The 22,629-nt window shown below is 38.2% G+C and overlaps 1 protein-coding gene across 1 annotated transcript in view; it reads right to left on the reverse strand.

Annotated features, from left to right (window-relative positions):
* Window positions 1–22,629, reverse strand: part of COL1A2 (collagen type I alpha 2 chain) — a 49,805-nt gene that overhangs the window by 26,387 nt on the left and 789 nt on the right. Inside the window, exons 2-23 of the mRNA XM_038389436.2 lie at window positions 20,443–20,450; window positions 19,782–19,799; window positions 19,038–19,073; window positions 17,095–17,178; window positions 15,405–15,461; window positions 11,781–11,825; window positions 11,618–11,671; window positions 11,238–11,291; window positions 10,803–10,856; window positions 10,135–10,188; window positions 9,788–9,841; window positions 7,867–7,911; window positions 7,517–7,570; window positions 7,355–7,399; window positions 5,135–5,188; window positions 3,197–3,295; window positions 3,050–3,094; window positions 2,845–2,943; window positions 2,192–2,245; window positions 1,986–2,093; window positions 1,030–1,083; window positions 799–897 (exon numbers count right to left, since the gene is read on the reverse strand). Coding sequence (XP_038245364.1) covers window positions 799–897; window positions 1,030–1,083; window positions 1,986–2,093; window positions 2,192–2,245; window positions 2,845–2,943; window positions 3,050–3,094; window positions 3,197–3,295; window positions 5,135–5,188; window positions 7,355–7,399; window positions 7,517–7,570; window positions 7,867–7,911; window positions 9,788–9,841; window positions 10,135–10,188; window positions 10,803–10,856; window positions 11,238–11,291; window positions 11,618–11,671; window positions 11,781–11,825; window positions 15,405–15,461; window positions 17,095–17,178; window positions 19,038–19,073; window positions 19,782–19,799; window positions 20,443–20,450 — 1,274 coding nt within the window. The remainder of the gene's footprint in view (window positions 1–798; window positions 898–1,029; window positions 1,084–1,985; window positions 2,094–2,191; window positions 2,246–2,844; window positions 2,944–3,049; window positions 3,095–3,196; window positions 3,296–5,134; window positions 5,189–7,354; window positions 7,400–7,516; window positions 7,571–7,866; window positions 7,912–9,787; window positions 9,842–10,134; window positions 10,189–10,802; window positions 10,857–11,237; window positions 11,292–11,617; window positions 11,672–11,780; window positions 11,826–15,404; window positions 15,462–17,094; window positions 17,179–19,037; window positions 19,074–19,781; window positions 19,800–20,442; window positions 20,451–22,629) is intronic.

Consider the following 22,629-nt stretch of genomic DNA (forward strand, 5'->3'; position numbering starts at 1 on the left):
ACACAAATTTGATCTATGATCATAATTATCACATTGTATAAGTAACAACTAAGGCTAAGATTTTGTCATGTTTATTTTTAGTATACGTACATACAGGTCATGGGCAATAGACAAAAATTCATGGAAGCTGTGACTTGTCTGTGACTTTTGCTGCTGCAGCTCCATAGTGTCTCCTGCCACCATGGTGACTGGGAGCTGCAGGGTTCCCCCTCTTCCCTCCTTCCCACACATAGGAGGCTGTCATCTGTCATTGGAACCCTGAGGAGGGCCCCCTGAGGAGGCTGTCAGGGGACTCTGAAGAGGCTGTCGCCCATCGCTGGAACCCTGCCAGGGCCCCGCTGGCTGCCAGCTCCAGTCCCATGGCCCCAGGGGCTGAAGCAGAAAATGTCACTGAGGTCTCTGGAAGTCAGGGATTCTGGATCCTGTGACATAAACTTAGCCTTAGTAATAATCAGTGGAATCACCTTTGGGATAGGGACCATCTCTTTGTTCTGTGTTTGTACAGTGCCTAGAACAATGGGATCCTGGTCCATGATTGGGGCCCTTAGTTGCTACCATGATAGCACTATATAATAATGCTTAATTTCACTAAATGTTTTGATATTGTTTAATCATTTTGTTGAAAAAAGCACTCATAATATCAAGAGATCTGTATAATGACAGGCTGATGGAAATTGGCCAGTTATCCTCTGATAATGGACAAAAATATCCTTTAATTTTTGAATAGTTCTATCCCATAAAATGAAAGTCATTTCCCTTTTTGCAATTCTCCAGCAAAGCTACTGAGTTCAGACTTACTCTTGGACCAAGGAGGCCGGGCTCACCAGGGCGACCAGAATCACCACCAGGACCCCTAGCACCAGCGGGACCAAGAGCACCGCGGCTTCCAGCAGGTCCCTACAAAAAAAAATAAAATAAAAAAAATTAAAACCAAGCAGAGACAATTAGCCATAAGTATCATCCATATATATAAGTAAAGAAATCCTGCATTACACTATTTGACTAGAAGTAAATTGTACAAAAACTCACCATACCACCAGCTCTGCCATCTGATCCAGGGAGACCACGAGACCCTGGAACGCCCTACGAATAACAAACACAGAACAGATTAAGAATGGAAAAGAGATTAAGTCACATGCTAAGGCAGTTTGCTAAAGCTCAGAATATAAACCAGAACTGCTGGTATCTCAAATGAGTCTGGATCTGAGCACCCTCAATAGTGGGGAAATCCCAGAGCTCTAATGGGTGGAATCAGAACTTTTGGTCTGAGCACCCTCAGTCTTTGGTAAAATTCAGCTCTGGATCTGGGGCCAAACTTTGGCCATGATCCTCTAATCTGATCCATGCAGATGGGCCCTTGCACCCATGCAGAGCCTTACTGACACTTGGGAGGTTCCACGTGAGTACAAGGAACTGCCCGTGCAGCTCAGATTGCAATATCGGGGCCTTCCTGTCTATAGCCAACCACTAATCTTCATCTGAAACACATATGGGATTAACATTCCATTTTCTTTCCTCTCCGGGTGAGCGCCTGATCCTATGAAGGGCTGAGTGCCTCCTGGAGGAAGCTGGCCTTGTTCCTCTCCAGCTGGAGGTGCCGTCAGCACCTTGTCAGAGATACTCACCAGCCTGGCAGGATCGAGCCCCTGGCTTTCAATTACATTTATGTGTATCAATGTGTTTTTAAAGGGCTAAGTGCATTTGTGGGGCTCTAAAAACAATAAATATTTAACAAACAACAATAATTGAAACCAACCACGAACATATACTTTGAGGACAAGTATAATTTTCAGCATTAATATGTACTATACGAAAATGGCTCAGATCATTGGATACAATATCTGTTCAACGGGCATATTCTGTTGTAGGGGGCTCAACTTAGCCAGAATAGTACGGATAGTAGCATTAATGACTCCTCATTTCTTTATTTGTATTTGTCGTTCTAGTTTCCCTTCTTATGGCTGAAATGTGCAAGGAGAACTTACTCTTAGACCTGCTGGACCAGGGGAGCCGGTAGCACCAGCTTCACCAGTAGGGCCTCTCTTGCCTTCCTCACCATTTTGACCAGCGGGACCTGGTGGACCAACAGCACCCTGTTTTAATGTGAATAGAGAAAAAGATCAGAATCTTGTGCGACAGGCTACACTAAAATTAATTCACTGAAACATGTTTCATGTGCTACCATACTCACAGGTTCACCCTTGTTACCAGACTCTCCCTTGGATCCAGCAGGTCCAGGCTCACCCTAGAGTCAAGCAAAGAAGTCACAGAATTAAACACCCTGAAAAACTACTTTTTTCCACCTGTGCAAGCTTTCTATGCAGCAAAGAACTATTAAATAATCTAATGGGAGTATCCTGCATCGTTCTATTTTGATAGACAATCAGGGGCCATTCCTGGTATGTGTCTCATGGACTTTTTTGGTTTAAGAAACATGGAACATTCATAGAAAACAATATGTTAAAAGGTAATTTAAAATAACATCAATTGACCTAAAGCATTCAGGGCCTGCTCCTCAGTTGGCATTATACCAGCCAAGGGCCTGGCATTAAGACTGTTGTTGCATCTTTCTGCCTTACACAAGTTTGGATAGCATTAGTGTGCAAGAACTACTGAGCTTTATGGTCATCACACCCGAAGGATGTGCGACATATGAATTCTTAAGTCACAACAAGCCAATCGGTGGCAAAACGTGGAAGTGGGCTGCTATGTGTAACTTGAAATGCCTTGGAAAGAAAAACTAAAATGTTTGCCATTAGAGATAAAATATATCCAGCAGGTTTTACAAGTGTGCATACTTTGGCCATTATAAAATAGATATATATTATAGACTATGCCACTTACAGCAAGTCCTCTAGCACCAGCTGTACCAGCTGGGCCAGCAGGTCCAGGAATACCACGAGGACCAGGCAAACCAGGAGCACCAGCAACGCCAGGAAGACCCTGTTAAGCAAAAAAGAAAGAAAGAACATAACAATCTCATTATCTTTGTCACTTTAATTGAAACATGCTTTCTGAAGCAACTCAGCTTGAATTTAGAGATACTTACAGCTGCACCTTTAGCACCAGCAATGCCATTAGCACCAGGGTTGCCCTAATAAGAAAGACAAAAGTATTGGTTAACATAATCTTCTGCTTATTTCCCCAAGCTCCAAGAATTCACATTTGCTGATAGCAAGATTGAAGCTAAACTTACTGCAGGGCCAACGGGGCCAGAAGCACCAGGAAGTCCAGGCTCACCTCTTGGACCAGCAGGACCACTGGGACCGACAGCACCAGCAGCTCCAATATCACCCTATTTGAGAAAACGGTATCAGACCTTTCATCTACAAGCACAGTGCAGTGATATACCACAGCACGGTGTCTTTCAGCATATACTATTCAGACCACTGCAACCTGAGATTAATAATAAACGTTGACATTTGTTATTGCTGTGTGATATATGAAGAAACTGAGGCTATGTTTTCACTATGAGCTCCGCTGTGATTCCCCAACTCGTGTACATGTACTCGATGAAAGCCAGCATGAGTCTAACTAGCACTGTAGCTATGGTAACACGAGTAGTGGCAGTAGAGGCATGGCTGAGCCATGCCAAATACATACCAACTGGTGTTAGGTGGGTGGGTGTGTACTCGGCATGGCTCAGCTGTGCCTCCATTGCCTCTACCCCTGCTATTTATACTTGTGCCAGCTCAATGAGAACTAACCTGAGTATATGTATACGATCCGGGGAATCACACCCCTAGGTTATGGTGTAGACATAGCTTTTTTACCCATTTTCAGAGACACTGAGCCTTGGAAGCCTATGTAGTTCCCATGGAAGTCAGTGGCTTACATGGGAGCTGTGGGTCCCCAGCTCCTCTGAAAAATCAGACCATATGTTATTACCCAAGATCACACAGCAGGTCAATTGTAGAGCCGGTTTGCACTATTGCAAATAATGACAAAGTGCAGAGCAACCGTGAATCGGTCTCAAAGTGCCTCCAGGCAATGGATGTCCAATTTAATTTTTGGCATCTGAACTTATAATAAGCTACTGGCAGGGTATCAATTACACCTTTTTATGGGATCTTACCTTTTTCTTTTCATCAGAATTAGAGGCTATCTTAGCTGAGACAGAATCTTTAAAACTCAGCCCTTGGACCCATAAATGTTCTGATTACTTATGTATTCATAAACTGACTGTACAAACTCTCTGCTATTACTGGATACACTCTGGGTAAGGTTTTTTTGGGTTTCTAAAGCTACTGCCTTCTATCAAGAATGTGGCCTGCGTGTATCCTCATCTTCAATACAGTATTTCAGTTTGCAAAGACTAAGGATCTCAGCAAATAATTCTCCATCATTCTGATCTAAATATGAATCAAGATAGATTTATAGGTTCTTCATAATAATTTTTGGAAATCAGGAAATAAGGAGCCTGATTTGCCACCAGTCTGCACCTTGTGTAGTTTTTGATACCTGTATGAAGTGGATGTAAAATGCTACCATGCTGATTTGGCATGTTTCAACTCCACTTGTCACAGGTATACATAACTGTACCAGGAGTGAAGCAGTGATGAACCAAGCTCTGTATCTCCATAAGTGCCTTTATCTGTTCATTTCTTAGATTCAGATTTCATCTAATCTATTATTAATTATAGAGGAAATCCTACTCTCAGGTCCAGAGTGTGAGTCTCTTACTGGCATTTCCTCTATTGATTATTCAGCATTCATTCTGCTCCAAGAAGTTCAGTTTACATCAATGCCAATGCAGTTTGAGTGCTGAATATGGAACAGATTTGTACCAAAGAGCCCACAGCTGGACTTTACAATCCTATATACAATCGACATATTTTATGTAATCCTTTTGGGCACATGCTCCCTATGATCATTTGGGGCAAACATTCCCTGGGATTATTTAGGAAAAAATAAATTAAAATAGTCTAGCTGTGTGGAAAAGCTGCCATATTTCAAAATGTTATGTATATATGTGATAGTATTTCCAAAAGATTATTAGGATTTTTCCTCATTCTGACCTGTAACAATAATGTTTGGTTTGAAAGTCCTGCAGTGTCAGATGTGAGTGCACATTTTGTTGTGCATAAGAATTAGATGGTACATTTCACCTTCCTCTAAAAGAAGATATTCATACCTTGGCACCAGGAGCACCTGGGAAACCTGGAGGACCAGCAGCACCAATGGGGCCCTACAAAATGAAAGAGACAAAGTGTTTAGAGAGATTACTGAAAACACAGGCATCTTAGTTGCTGAAATATATGGCAAAATACAAATGTATCTATCTGATCAATGACTTATCAATACATCTTCTGAATCTCAGAAGTGACAATTAGAAATAGGATTGATACTGAATAATATTTGCAGTGTGGATTAAGACTTTATAAATGAGGGAAGACTCCTGTCCTAGAACCAAAACACATGAGCAGGGCAGGAAGGTATAGGATGGGCAGAGGCAACCATCTGCTAGTGCCAGGCAGAATGCCTCACAGCAAACTATCACAACAAACAAAGGGGGAGCATGTTATTCTGGCCAGGAGCAGTGCACCAGCTACTCCTTGCTGCTGATGCTTATCAACTGTACACCCCACTGCACGAGGCATGTGTGTTGTGTAGGGCAACTGGCCAGCTGCTTGCATGGGAGAGGGAAAGGTTCCCTCAGCTCTTTGCATTACCTTGCACTCTAGTACCTGAAGCAACTCCCACTGAAGTCAATGTGAGTCCTTCCATTGTCTTCAATAGGTGATGGATCTGGCCATAGGGGAGCAGAGGGCAGGATTTGACCCTAAGATGCGAATGGACTGTACAACAGTTACCATGATCATCTCCAAAAGGAAACCAGGATTTGTGGGTGGATGAGGCAATATGCAACTTCACTTCCATTGTGATGAATAGGAGACAACTTATGCTCTGTAACTGTGGTAATCCCCAGTTAGCACTACTCACTGTGGGTTGCCATATTTAAACAGTTATGCAGCTCTTTAACCATTCAACTGTTTCAATCTCTACTTCACTGAAAACAATACAGAACTGGGGTGTGGCCTAAGGGTGGCAAATTGTATTATATTTGTGACATAGACTCTCAGGATGATATTAACATAAACATCTTTATTCAACTAAATAATAGTTTTTAAAAATGGCAAAAAATCAGCATTAACCTGCCATTCCACTGGCCCTGTCATATCTAGGTGCTGCTGTGAGACTTGATGCTTGGAATTATTATGGGACAAATATTCTGGCATACAGTACCTAGACACAACTGGATGAGTTAGGGATAGCACTAAATCTCTTTGTTTTTGTGGATTTATAGCCTTCATTTTATTTTGTTCTTCTTAGCGACACAAAAAAGTGTTATTTTTTCTTAAATTATTAAGGGAAAGCATAACTATGATTCACTGATTATTGGTACCATCATCATCTCATTCTGTTTCTATTGCGCTAAGACCTTCTCTCAATTACACTGGGGTAACTCATCAACAGTAACAACCCCCCTAGATCCAAATGAAGTCAATGGGGTTTCCCAGTGTAACTGAGAGGAGAATTTGGTAGACTATTTCTATACAGTGTACTATATAACTGAAGGAACCACTGTGATCCCGCTTTTCTATGATTTTTAACCCAGAGGTAATAACCACAATGGTTGTATCTGCTAACATTAGTCCCCCCCCCCAGTAATGTATGCTAAAAATCCATACCAGAAGTAATATGCATGAAAAGTAGCCATTTGCTGACTTCCATCATCTTGACTTTTTGAGTGTTTTTAATTTTGAGAGGCATGGAGAATGGAAGCAGAAAAGCACTTGCTTTTTTTAAAAAATAAGTCTTGAGGAGGATCAATCACCTACACATTGAAATTTGATTTGCCGAAGTTAGTAATTCTGCACATACAGACATCTGATTTGGATCTCACATCAGTGTAAATCCAGAGTGATTTCACTTAAGTCAGCCACTAGTTAGGATTTTACATTAGTACTAACTCGTCTGAATTTGTTTCAGTGTGAAAAAATTGCCTTTGAAACAATTTAAATGGTCTGGTTTTGCCCTTGAAAAGTAAAATAAAATCCCAGCTGCCTGGTCCATTTGGTATATAAATGAGTAAATGAGAGTACAATTTGATCCTTTCAGATGTCAGGTATGTTCTACCAAGTTAATGTCTGAGAATCTCAGCAAGTGGTGACTAAAAATGACATTATACTTCATATTTTACTGACTTCCTGTTGGTTAACAGACAATCATAAACAGAAAAGGCCACATAGATAATCTCATTGAACAATGGGAAATTCTGCATAATTCAGGAGATGGCTACAAGACCTAAAACAGCACCCCTCTGCCACAAATGACCAGAGTTGTAACTTACAGCAGGACCGGTGGGACCAGCGCTGCCATCACTTCCACGAGAACCCTACAGGACAAAAATATGAGAATTAACTTCTGATGCAGGATTAAAGAATACCTATTGCAAAAGGCACAGTAAATATGAGTTATGGTAAGTAAAATATACAGATATGAAGTCACTTACAACGGGTCCAGGAGAACCTACTCTTCCTCTTTCACCAGGAGGGCCACGAGCACCCTGGAAGAATACATTTAATTAGTTATTTTGTACATGTGAGGCAAAACATTCACTGAGCAAGACATGACTTCAGTTTTGTCTCCATCACTGTATTAATATTCTTCAGAGGAATAGGTTTCAGATTTTAATTCTGATCAGGCAAAGAATGTCATTCCAGTTAAACATGCACTGTTATATTAGGATGACTGACTTTAACAAAATTAACCACAGTGATTGGCAAACATTAGAAGAGCTAGCTGAGAAATATCTTACAGATTTAGCAATTTTCTACATTATGAACAAAAGCAAATACTCACAGCTTGTCCTGGGCTACCATTTTCACCATGGGCACCAGGTTCACCCTATTAACAATAAAAAATTGTTCATCAGTTAGGCCTACATTACATTTCTAATGGACTGTTCAATGGCCCTACAGAGATTTTAAGGGCCTGATCTTACTCTTATTGATCTCAGTGGGAAGCATATCGCTGTCCTCAGTAAGAGCATATCTGCCCCTAAAGTCCCTAACTTTACATATCTAACATGTAGAACATACCCATACTGTGAGTAAAAGACCAGATTTGATCAATATTTTTCAGTATGTTTTTTTTTTTGCCCCGCTCCCCCTCCTTTTTTTTTGCCTTAGGTCAAGATTACAAACACTGGGTCAGCCCACTCCATCTAATGGCCAGAAGTAAGCCATTACCCCAGTGCCTGGTATCTTGAGGCCAGTGATCAAAGATATGTATGGGAGTCATCCAACTAAACACACCTTTTTCTGTCCTTTGACCACTAGATGTTGCCCTGGATGCTGTCCCATAGGTGAATATATCACTGTGCTAGAGCACTAATATTTTATTCTATAGAAGTATTATGAAGCTACAATATGGTTTTGCAAGAACCGTTGCAATGTAATTTGAGAACAAATAAATTTTGCTGGTTGACAGTGTAACACATTTGTATGCAGTGATACCATATGATGTATTTGGTTTGTGACAATAAAAAGGTATAATATAATGTATAGCAGAGCTAAAATTCCCCAAATAGTGGCTCATTTAGCCTTATGAATCAGTGTTATAATCTGCATTCTATATGTCATGGATTCATGTAAATTAGTCCCTGTGAATATATCTGTTCTCCCTTAATCATGGGTCCTGCAAAGTAATGACAAGGCCAAATTTAACCCCGGTTTAACTTCCCTTTAATCAGCATAGATACACCATTATTGAATTGGCTTACTCTGTTTCGAGTCATTAGTATTCATAACTCATGTGTTAATAATTGCTCTCTCATTCATTTCACAATTTTTGTCTGATTTTCACCCACAAGTATTTAACAGAAATTTTGATAGCCTAATAGCTTGCCATTAAAGAAGTCAGCAACCAGGTAGCATGCTGCATAGAGATACGAGAATTCTGTACTACAATCAGCAGCATTCATTAGTAGACCCCCAGAAAAAAAGTGAGGAAAGGAATTGTGTGTGAAATTTGTGTGTGAAATTTGTGTGTTGCTGATTAGGAACTGTCAAAATCAAACTTCTAGTATGAAATAAGCAAAAGTATCCTAGTTCACAATTGGTTGTTTCTATCAACATTGCTATGAAGGATTGAAATGAAAAGGGAGGAAAAGTATGAAGGAAAGAAAGAATGACTAGATGGGGAACCTAATAAGTTGTTAAAAATGCCTGTGTCTATGTGATTCTGCATTTCTCTGCCACGTTTAAATTCAGTTTTGCAACACTGCTCTTTAAATCTGTTGCTAAAGTATGGTGTTGTGAAGAAAAAAGCCCAGAAAGACCAACACAATCTAAATTAAAGCAACATCACTAATCATCAATGTTCTAACAGAAGGCAGTACCACAATACATGGCTAAGGCAACAAAATTTTTCAGAAAGGGGAGAGATTTTCATTGTAATGGACTTAGGGTGTAGGGAAAGGAGAATCATGATTTTTTAAATACTGCTGGAAAGCTAATCCTTAGGGGCCCAATCCTGCAGCTCTTACTCAGTAGAACGAATCTCGTGAGTAACAGCTCAAGGCCCCAGACATGATCTCTCTTGTTAAGAAATGACATGCATTTCTGTTACATGGGTCAGCTGATGTCGGAGTTATTTCATCCTGAGAAATGTTTAGGTGACAATGTAGGAGATGAATTGGAGATAATAGCATGTGTATTTTGCTGGAAGAAGTTGTAAGTGCCCTATGTTTTAAACTCCATTATTCTGATTTAGTTTTTACCTTGACACCTGGAGCACCGGCTTGTCCCCTTTGACCATCCAGACCGTTGTGTCCCTATATTGGATAAAAAATAATTATTAAAATATATCTTCTTGCCAATATTTATTCATGCCTACAAACTGTCATTCACATGTGGAAGGTCGATCTTTCCACTAACCCTCAATGCTAATCATATTGTTTTTCTTCCATTTTGTTATATCATGGACACATTCAAGGGTCTAACAAGACTCATTTTGCTAATCCATACATTTACAATGTCTCTCACATTAATCTGTGACAGATTTATGGGGACTTCAAGATCTGGAGATATTTTCAGGCTTGACCACATAGGTAAGAAATATGCTCACCCTAATTCCTTTAAAGCCAGGCAGACCAGGAGTTCCAGGGAAACCACGAGCACCCTTAAAGGAAACAGAGGGAGAGTGAAGAATATCTCTCACATTAGCAATTATAGCTAAAGGGAAAAACGATAACTTTCACAAAATATACTCATGTATTGATCAGATTAATAAATTAGGAAAAAGAGTTTAGCTATAGGCTGGAAGCCTGAACCTGTGAAATACTCAGCATTGTCAATTCCTATCCTTCACAGGGTCAGGCGCCTATTAAGCAAAATTATTAACAATAAGCAGCCAATTGCCAAGTTCTTGTGTGGGATGCATAGGGTGTAGATCATAGCTGTTGTTAGGACACCAAATATGTTCTATATTAGTGTAGTCTTCTACACTAAAGGACCTATTCTCCTCTTCCTGTGCAATTCCTTCCCCACACCAAAATAAATAAATAAATAAATATAAGCCCCTAAATGTTTCTGATACACAGAACCTCTAGCTCCATACAGAAAAATATACATACAGAAGAATCCCTTAGGGTATGGAATGGCAGCAGAATAGCAGAGTAGTCCATTCAGGCCAGTATTACTGGTCTGCTAATATGTTCCTTTTCCTAAATGTCCCCAGGTTTTATCAACTACGAGGCAATTGTTCGGTTTAATATACGAGAGGCAATTTCTCACCTGAGTGCCAGGAACGCCCCTCTCACCAGTTCTTCCAGATTTTCCAGGGTGACCCTAAAAAGTGACAGAAAAGAAAACTAGTTGTGTAAACAAAGGAAATGGAACCACTTTTTAAAAATTGATGGAGCTTATCTTCAGTGCATGGATGCTACATTTGCTTTATTTTCACTTTTCCTGTATTTTTGAGGTGTGAGGTCAGATTGGAAAGATTTAATATTTGTCTGTTTTACATTATTTTTGCAAAATGCAACATGATTTCTATAAAATCAATGGTTGGGGAGTTGTGATTCATTTTTTGGTGTGTGTTTTACACTTTTGAGTAATTGTCACCAGAACATGTAGGGGTGCCACTGAAATAAAATTAGTTTAATTTAGATATTTTAATCATGAACATCTGACTCTAATGAAGATGAATGGTGTTTAATAACTACTTACATCTTCACCAGCCTTTCCAGGAGGACCAGCTGGACCACGAGCACCAACGGGACCCTACAAAAAAAGCACCAGGATTATGAAGTTGAACAATTGAAGTGAGACTGCTCAATTGCTTTGATGTTCAATTTGAATTAGAGACGGGCCTGACATGGTCCCCTGGTTCTGAGTCTTTCCGTCCCAAGTTTTGTGGAAGCCAGCTGATTTTGTGGTTTATGGACGTTAGACTTGTGGAAGTCTAAGCCTCATGGTTCAGGCCTATCTCTGTGACAGGAGCAAATGGAAACAATACATTCAAATTCCTCTGGACATGCACATATGTACATATTTCAGAGTTCAGATCTGCTTCAAATTAACAGTAAGGGGCAAAAAAATCTACTTACTGTTTGACCAGGTTCACCAGGTTCACCAGCAGGTCCTTGGAAACCTTGAGCACCCTAGAAAAAATAAGTTTTCTTAATATCGTCTTATAGAATAAACTATTCATATTCTATATGCATATGCTCCTTCTCTCCACCCCAATGGCTGTAATCTGAATACACTTACAGGGGGTCCACTTGCTCCAGGTGTGCCTCTGGGTCCCATTATACCCTAGAAAAAAATATATAAAAATCCTGTTAGCATAATAATAATAATACTTGGCCATTATTTAGAGCCTTTCATTTGAGGAGCACAAAATATGTTACAAACATTAATTCATTAAGTCTGACAACATTCCTGAGGAGTAGGAAGGGATTACAGCTGCCATTGTGCAATAGTTGAAGCACAGGAGGTTAAAGTGATCAGTCTCAAGCATACAGCCAGTCAAAGGCAGAGCTGGGAACAGAACCTAGGAGTCCCCTGACTCTTCTTCACCTATTAGCTTACCACCAACTCAGCACAGTATATATGTGATATAATGAAACTATTAAGGCACACTGCCAATGCTGACAAGTCATTAGACTTTCTACTGTCTTTTTGGCTTGTAGGTGAGGATCTGATACAAGTGCTCTCGCACACGGTCATTCCTCCTCTTGGCTTGCCTGTACTATTCTTGTGAGCAAACAGACAGTGTGAAAGGATGATGACACAACTATGCACATCCCCACAGTCATAAACAAACAACAAAAAAGCCATTGTTAAAGAAAGTTACATTTTAGGGTCTCTCGACCTTGTCAGTGGCTCTTCAAAGGAAAGGAAGAGATATTGAACAATGAAAACTGATATCATGGCAGGGCAATAAGAGAAAAAAAATCTAGATAATGAATGATTATATTCTACTATTACTATATACTGCAAAATCCCTGTCAGTGTACTACTTTGGAAAGTGACTCTGTGTATACATTGCATATGTAATATTTTGTCAGATATGGAGAAATTATTTTAATTTAAATTCTCCATTTTGCATTTTTTGAACTTCACAAGGCAATCCATAAAGTGTTACTAGTTTATTCTGCTAAACTGATATTATGAAGCCAAATCCCTTAAAGAGGGTTGTTAATAGACTAGCATGCAATCTGTTAACAGTGGTTTTATATATTACAAAGCAAACACAGAAACAAACAAATAAGCCACCCCAAAACTCATCTATCTAAACTTCCATCATACAAATTCATATTTTATAGGATCTAAAGTGCTCTATGTCATAACTGAAATAATTAAGTATTAACAGATTATAATAATCTAAAATACGAATTTGGGAACATTTTCAGATATTCTGAGAGCAGGATGAAAAAATATATAATAGCTTTTCAATACATTAGATTATGCAAAATTAGGGTCTATTAAAAATGTGGTCAGTCCTCATTAAAACTAATGAAAGCAACGTATGCCTATTGAAAGAAGGACATTTCCCTATGGGATCGAGAGAAATCTTAGTGGATGGTGAGACTACACAAACTGTATTTTACAATACGTGATATGTTTACCAAAATATGTAATGATTTGGAGTAAAATTCTTGCTATGTTGACTCCCTGAACAAGGCCTGTGGGCTATTTGTCTTGCTTAAACCCTCAAAATAGGGTCTACGTAGGACTGGAGTGATGCATGGGCCTTGCACTGGCTCTTTGCATGAAGGTGAATTACACACCCATTTTTTCCCTATTTTTTTTCTGTGGCATTTAGAAATAAAGATACAATATTTCCTACAAGCAGATTTTGCTAAAATTCAAGATCTAAGAGATTTCTCACTATGAAATCACACAAGTTTTGGATGTGATTAAGGAGTCCATTCTTCTCGCCATATGAGTGCATTATTCCCATTCAGGCTAACAGAATTTACTCATGATGTATCTGTAGATAGAGTAGTTTCCATTAAAAATTCATCATTTACCCATAGTTACCTTTTCATGGAGACCATAGTTATTTACTCTCACATGATTGGTTATATACTGGTATATATATTGGTATGTGGGGGAGGCAGGAGTACAGTAAACGCGGGCATAGCTCAGATTCATTTTGAATATGTATAAATTCCATTCTGTCCAATCTTTCAGTGCTTCTGCACTCAAAACTCCCATGGAAGATAAGGAAAGCTTTGAATGCAGATTGATTTTCACTTTTTTATTTAGGGCTGTCACAGGAGAAAAAAAGTATTAAATAACAAGGGGGCATAGGCTCATCTTTGTCCATGTAGCACCAATAGTGTTGCTGGTAGGGGGGTGATATACTCTATTTGTTCACTCTTTGTGGAAAATTCTTTTATTAGCACTTTGCAACAGTGACAATCACAGGGTGAATGAATCCTCATGCTCATTTTCTCACTTCCTCCCAGGGACAGAGACAGCCTCCATCTAGATGTTCAGCTGTAAATTATTTTATCCCTCCCCAGAGTTGTCACTGAAGCATTATGAGACACCCTGCTATTTGTTTCTCTATACATTGTCAAAGTACAAATACATTTTTATGATCTATTAATAGATTCATATATAGCTGAAAAATCTGAACAACAGTGATACATATTGGTTATGGAGGGAATGAATGTAATTAATGCTATGACACGCAGGTGTGTCAACATCTTTTTATGAAAGTTTCATATCTAAGCTATTTTCAAGAATGGAAACACTAATCGATCAGCCCCAATACTGAACAGTTTAGCTGAACAAGTTGGGGACAAATTCTACACTGAATTACAACCATACACCCACTAGGAACTTCAGTAGGGGGTTGCACAGCTGTAAAATAGGGCAGAATTCAACTCACTGATTACATTTTAGGTACATTGACAACACTGATATTGTGTGTAGTCACTGTTCCTGGAGACAGAGACAAATTCTACCTTAATTTACACCTCTGACTACAATAGGGTTACACAGATTTAACTGAAGGCAGAATTTAGCCCATATTCTGCTATCCACATACTCATACAACATGATCCAAGTGGAGAAGCAAATATACTTCTAAAATATCCATTTCTACAGATTTAGCAGTAGTAGGTAGATAAGGCGCTCCCTCAGGATAGGCTTTGCCTATATGTTTTTTATCAAATACAATTTGATCTTTACTCAATTCATTCTGTATTGTGAGAGCTATTTTATATGTCTGTTTTGCCTAATTACTCTTAGATGTGATAAGCATTGGAAGTAGATGACTCAAAATGGAATCCAGGGACCAAATTATGCCCTTATTAAACCTGTGTAATCCCAATGAAGTCAACGGAGTCGTACAGTTGTGGGAGTAGAACTTGCTCCCACAAGTTTCTCATATTAATGGTGCTGAGATGAATTAGCTGAGGTAGCTCTTACCAGGTCTATCTTGATAGGACTGAGATTAATTTCACTGTCAACTTTCTTCATTCTCAAAACACAATTTTCTTATGTCTCATTATGGGGAAAAGGATAGTGAATAAAATGAAACTATTACCTAAGATCAGACCATGAACTTCCCTGATAAAATAAGGGTCAGATCTTCAGTTGGTCTATATCGGCACAGCTCCACTGATGTCAAAGGAACAACAATGAGATAAACCAGCAGAGGGTCTAGCTCTAAGAATGCACTGCAAACATTTTCAATTGTCCTACATCAAAAGGGCAGCAAAAACTTTACATTGACTCTGACTATGATATGATCATCACATCCATTTTAAACTATGTTGTCAGTTATGATGCAGGCAAGATATGTAGTAAGGCTCCAAATGAAACAATTAATAAACATATTATGTAAGCTGTCGAATGAAGGAGATTGTTGCCTACCATGGGTCCTTGGCCGTAATCAGCTGCTTTAGATGGATCATACTGAGCAGCGAAGTTCTGTAGGAGAGAAAATGTTTGAAATTCATATTATACATAAGAACTTCATTAATGCTATCAGGCTTTTAGATCTATTTTATATGCTCAGATTACCTGATTTTTGCTATATTTGTTGGATACTGGTTTATTTTAACTTCCTTAAAATCTATAATAATGGCAACATTTATTGAGTGCATCTGTGTTTATTCAAAAAATTAAATTTTCCTTAGTAATAATTATGCCATTTCACACAACTTTCTCAGCAACATTTGTTCAACAGTAGCTGAGAGAGACTGATAATATGAGTTGAAAATTCTGAACATAAATCTTATGCCCATTTAGAAGAGGTTAATATTCTTAAATCACCTAAATCATCTTGGACAAGTCTCAATTTGAGCTGCTATGTACATTTATCATTGCACCAACTAGTTGGACCTAATGCTCCACCCCTTTAAACCTGCAAGTGAGCTAGGGCTCTGCAGCTTTTCAGAAGATCTGAAGTGCCCCTACATTCTCAAAAAGACTATAGTGGACTTCATGAGTTTCCAGATTTTTATAGAAGATGTTTTATTTTCTGAAATCTTTAGAGAGAAAATGCTCTGTCCAACTCTTAAACCAAGATGAAATAGAAAATATTCCTTTCATGCTTTGGGTTCCTTTTAAATTCCTATTATTTTAACATAATATTTTTATTTCAATTTTATGTCTGTTAAAAGGGAAAAAACAACAAACAAACAAACCCATTTCTTTTCCCAGTGAAGATGAAAGTAGGTTAATCTCCCTGGTGCCCCAGGGTTTTACAGAGCCTGCCCATTAACACGTCATCTCTAAGACCTTACGCCTCTTATGAAGTTAATATAGTGTACTCAAAGGGTTAAACAGGCATAACAAGGCCTTCTGAGAACAAGCGATGCACACATTGTTTCTGCAAAAAGGGTAGAGGAGACACAATCCATTTAAGCTCTGAGACACTGATATTGTTCATACTGAAAAATTCAGAGGGAAGAAAGATATAGTTTATTAGCTAGTAAGAAGGAAAGAAGCTAGGACATACTCTCGAACATTCCCATATATGCAACTTCAACACTGACTGTTAACTTCTAAAAAGTTAGCACAGTCTGAACTTCCATTGCCATGTTGTTTCACCATAACAGTATGTTTACTACGTTTTTATTTTATTTATATATAAATTATTATATTATATAATTTCTACACTTGGTTTCAATACTAACTTCCCCTCACGTGAAGCCAATAGCAAAAAGTGCTGTCTTGTTTGCCCATGTGCTTAACCAGTATGGATTTCATTTAGTTAATTCCTGAATAACAAAAATATGCCGTGGGTGCACAGCTCTGAGATGTTCAGACAAGAAAAAAAATAGTATTATGGAATCAAGTAGTTAATTCTCCCCTTCATGCATGTGCTAAGCACCCTACTGACATTTATATGGGTCCCAAATTCATCATGGGAAATATACCCCTTGAAGAACATTTCAGTGAAATGGAATGAAGAATCCCATCCCATTCCAAGTCCAACAGAATGTTTTCTCCTATTCTAAAGTGTAATGCCTTTATTTTCTGATAGATGTATATTTAATCATCAGATGCTACAATGCATGGATGATCAGTTTCAGTAATTAAAATTTGGATGTCTTACTCCGCCAAGACCTGGAGGACCAGGGAGGCCTGGTGGCCCTGGTGGACCATCTTCACCATCTCTGCCTGGTACACCTGGTAGACCCTAGAGTCAAAAAGATTAAAATGAAGTGAATGTTAGGAGTAGTTGAAGAAGACTCTGAACTTGTGAAATCATAGGTAAGAAAGAAGCTAGGACATACTCTCGAACATTCCCATATATGCAACTTCAACACTGACTGTTAACTTCTAAAAAGTTAGCACAGTCTGAACTTCCATTGCCATATTGTTTCACCATAACAGTACGTTTACTATGTTTTAGAGCATTAGAGGCTCTTTGGAGCTTTTATTAGATCCATGCTCTCAAAAATGGCTGCTAAATTGGGGTGTTCAATTTTGAAGTACTGTCAAATTTTATACTTGCAATTTGCACACACAGAGCCCGATTCTGCCATACTTATTCACACTAAGTAGCACAAAGGGCATATTCAAAGTGAGTATGGGCAGCTGACATTGGCATAGTCCTTTGTGCCCAAATGTCACAAATTAAGTCTTCTGCAGTTACAAATAACTGGGCATGCAACAATTGTGGGCACAAATGACTGGGTGTACAAAATTGCCCCTGAAAAGTGGGAGGAAGTCAGCTGAGACTTGCTGGGCAGAACCCTCCACTGGTGTAAATCAGCATAGCTTCATTACATTCAATGCAATGAGACCAATTTACATGAGCAGTGGATCTGGCCCAATATAGTTACAAATCTGATAACAGAAGCAAAACAGAGTGCTGTAAAGATTTTCTGTTCTGTCCCTCTACCACAACTGACGATACTCTTCATTTCCTATAATTGCTTGAAACTGCATATACACAACCAAATTGTGAGCCAAATCTATCCTCAGTTACACCCATGCAGCCCCGCTACATTGTGCCTTCAGTTACAGGTGTGATTGAGGACAGCATTTAGTTTACTCTGTATTTTGGGCCCAAACTGTTCTCCAAATGAAATCTGTGGTAAAACTCCCATTGACCTCAGCTGGAGCAAGACTGGGACCACTGTACACATGCACGCACTCTATCTATATATTGTTACAATAGGGAAAATAATTCTTAAATGGATTTAGATAGAAGTAAATAGTGTAAAGCAAATATACAGCCACAAGTATATGTATTCTTCCTAATGGTTTACAGCTTGGGTGTTAAAGCTTTTAAGTGATCATTACACAAAATATGCACCATATCATGGCATTTCCATGATATAAAATGATGCAAAACCACAGCCATCACTACTGCACCTTGTGAAGATTAAAAATATTCCTCCCAAAAAAACTGCTGCGTGACACCAAAGCAAGCCAGAAAAAGAAAATGGATGTAAATAATAGGAGGAGGTGAAAGTTGTAATTAGATATGTAACTATCTTCATTTACAGTTACATAAACAAAATCCACGAATGAACACCTCCTTCTCATTGACCAGTAGAATATACACAATATACATTTGCCTATAAAAGTTTTTTCAAGACATGTATATTTGATTTACGATAAGTGAAAGCTTCTCAGGGCAGGCTTTGTCTATTCTGCTTAGTGTTTTGCATAGTTTTATCTTTACCCAATGCTTTGAACCAGCTCTGAATCTGCAACTTTCCGCGTCAGCTTTTCTTCTCCACTTTCATGTCACCGGCCTCCACTGTGTACAGTTGGAAATTATTCTTCAGACTATTGACCAAAGGTACTAGGTCAAGTTCTGAACTCACACCTGGGCAGCTCCAGCACCTTAAGCAGGCTGCGCAAATGTCACTTGGGGCAGAATTTGGTCTGCCATGTAGTTTACTTTTATAAAAGTGTGTACACAAAACTCTCAAGTGAATTTATTTCATTACTTGTGCTTTAATGTGGTTGGTTCTTTCCTATTGTTCCTCCAGAGACAATTGTTCTAACATAAATAGTTGAACAACAATCGTGGTTCCTTACCCTTTCTCCTGGTGGCCCTTTGTCTCCTCTGGGACCCTGCAGAAAGAAAAAGAAAACAATGTAATTTGCCATGCAGTCCTCCAGCAAAATATATGAACACATATAAACAAATTGCATTGTTTAGAATAATCAATTTGTGAAAGTGTGACAAAACTACTATACTATATATGCCACTTATAGTTACTTTGATATAGCTATAACTGATCTTTTCCCTATAACTTATTGAGAAGGAGGAGTAGACTATAACAATATTTTAGTTAGATAAGCACAGAATAGTCTGTGGAAACACATCCCTGTAAAGTTGATATTTGTTTTACTCCACACTGAATAATTAGCACTAATATGTTATTTATTTCTAAAAACAACATGTATTTTCTCCATCATTATAGACCTGAATAGGCACCTCTGTTGTGTAAAATGTGTATTTGTCATCAATTGCTTTCTGAAATGTTCTCAAGAATGCTTTCCTAAATATAACTTAGTTCTCTGTGTTCACAATTCTTCTCTCATGTAAACCAGTGTAAATCAGAATCTATGTTTACACTGGTGTAAATATAGCCCAACAGCTGCTTTCGTCTTTTTACTGTCTAATAATTTAAGTGCTAAATTGGTCAAGTATCTGAAAGACAGGATAAATATGTTTCCTTTCAACCTATATCCAACAAAATGTTAGTTTGTCTGTGAAAATTTCATGTTAGCAAAATTCTTAAACAAACAATAGTAAATAATAATATCAATGCTTACCCTCCGCCCTGCAGTTGCCTAAAAAGGAATGAATTATAACAAAACTGAAATTAATAACAGTTCATCTCAAACCCTATTAAATTACTATAATGTACAAACACAGAAATTCAGCCTCTTAAATCAAGTTCTATATTTTGTAATTGCTCTAAAATCTATATTTGTGAAATTGCTCTAAAATCTAGGAGGAATTATGTATATTGTACACATTATGTTAGATTATTAATGCATTCAGCTATCTGTTAAAAACTTACATATAAAATTAGCTAGTTTATATTTACCACAGCATGCAAACAAGGTATAAATAAAAGCACACCTGAATTCATTCATAATCCTTTTGATTAAACAACGTTTATAGAGATACTTAAGCTGTAAAGTATAATAATCTCCAACCCAAGGGCCATGTATAATATCCAAATGTCACAGCTATGTTATTTCCTCTTTATATTATTTTCACCTACGAAGGCAGTCTCTTAAAAAAGCCCTGCCCATTTAGAAATTGGGGAGGGCACATTTCTAGTCAGTCCCTATAGCACTTAATGATTGCTAGCTTTCCCATGATCATCTTGGGAATTAAGGTAAGTGAATGCCAATTCTGAACAGAAAAGGTGCCTAGCTTGTTAGTTAAGGGTGAATATTGTATATTGAATGAAATTATACTGACCTCATTTGCTGGAAAAAGAAGGAAAAAAGAAGAAAATATAGATTGTAGGTTACAATAGCTTTAAAAAGCTTACATTTCAAGGCTTGTAAAATATGCCAACATTTAATTAAGATTATTAAAATGTTAATTTACAGTAGTAATTACTGAGATTTTATGTGGAGAAACAGATTGACTAAGGAAATTAAATACAGAACTACATTTTATATTGTAAGACTTGGATGTACTATGTGGACCTGATCCTGCAGCGCTTTCTCAGGAAAATCTCCCATCAAAATAACAATTGGGCCTAGGGAAAGGGGGGGAGGTGAGGGGCGAGAGGGGGAGGAGAAGGAGAGGAGAGCGAGTGTGTGTGTGTGAGAGACAGACATAGAGACAGATAAAGGGACAAATCCAGCAACACTGATGCATGTAAAGATCTTGATTGAAAGGAATACTTTTCCATTTTCTTGTAAATGGCTCCAAGCTCATTTTTATGAAGTTGGGGGAGGGGCCTACTTCAACTCACCAATATTTCTGATATGAGAATTCTAAACACAATGACTACAGATACATGGTATAGGAAAGTAATTAGATTAGCCATTAAATGATAAATAACTTTCTTTATGAACACTTTTGTTATTTAATACTACATAACAAATTGTTCAAGGGTGTTTTTTAGTGCTTTAAATCCCCCAAATGAAAAATCTATAAAATTATGTTTTTCTCATTTTATTTAATTGTTGTAAACTGCAAGCAATTTAAAACATATCTATTCTGGCTCAAAATTGAGCAAATTAATCTGTACTTTACACTATATTTCGACCACACTGAATGGATATGTTTAAAATTTGAGTGTGCGTCTTTTAAATTTTCAGTTTGGCAATTTATTATGAACAAGACCAGTGCCAGTGGTTGGTACAGTTTAACAGAAAGATGACTGGTATAATCCAATATACAGAATATTGATATGTAAAACATATTACTAAAACATCAGTTTGGTGTGCTCCCAAATACCAAACTGAATTCTAGTTATCTAAACTAGCAGTTTAATATAAAACTTTGGCTGTTAATTGATAATTATTTCAGGTTGAATTCTCTCCTTATTATCCTTTTGGAAAAGGTCATATGTTCTTAACTTTAGGGTTGACTGACATAATGGGATTTCCCCATGAATCCCCTTCATTTTTGGAAGGTCTCTTTCTCTCTTAGAATGTTACTGGATTTGCAAAATGCATTACTATTTCTTCTTACCACCAGAGGGAGAAAAATGGAAGAGAGGAAGCCAGTATGGTCGTAAAGATATTACAGTGATAACTTTTTACATCTTTAGGTCCTTTTCTGTGCTCTGGACAATCAGTTATTCAACACTGGTCACCATTGCAAAGTCATTGCTGTCTTAATGTTCTTGATAGATCAACCATCTATCAGAAAGGATGTCACTGAGTAAAAGCATCATCTGTAGAATGAACAGTTTGCTTGTGTGTAACATATTGGATATTTATGGGGAAATTTATGGGAATATTGTGTTCAAAAGCTTACTTATGGCATCCATGTGCCATTTGAAGGAATACAGCTAGCACAGATGTATTTAGCCAGATAGATCATTTGTCTAGAGATGCTTCCACATGGGCTGTACGCACAGCTCATTTTTATAGAAAGTCGTTTAAAGGAACAAGTGTTGGATGTGCAAATGAATTTCAAATGCTGCATTAAAGCAAAGGGACTCTTGAATTTCTCATTCAGTTAAGAGGCAAGACTTGTTAAGACCTCTAACGTCTGGTTGTAAAGTTTACCAGAAGGGGGCACTACTCCTGAGTTAAGCGGAGCGTGCGAGAGAAGAGCTCAGCGTCTCCATAAGGCAATACTCAGCATATTACTTCACTTTTTACACACTAGCTCAAGAAACATTCTTTTTTCACATGGTCAGATTTTTTTTCCCCTAACAAGTGCTTTCTTTCTCTCTCCAAAGGTACGATTTTAACTTTTCTAGAAAACAACCAGCCAACCCCCGAGAGATCTGAACTTTAATAACTTCTCCTTCTGGGGTTGGATCTAATGAACTGAGACGCTCCCCATTCTTTTCCAGAGTAAATCCATCCCGACTCCACAGACTTTGAGACCGGGTCCCCTGCACTACTCGTTTCCTCCCTCCAGAGGGCGCCACTTGGGCAGAAGCCAGCAGCAGCAGCCCAGACAAAGATGTACAAC

Source organism: Dermochelys coriacea, chromosome 2 (assembly GCF_009764565.3).
Source record: "Dermochelys coriacea isolate rDerCor1 chromosome 2, rDerCor1.pri.v4, whole genome shotgun sequence".
Classification (NCBI taxonomy): Eukaryota; Metazoa; Chordata; order Testudines; family Dermochelyidae; genus Dermochelys; species Dermochelys coriacea.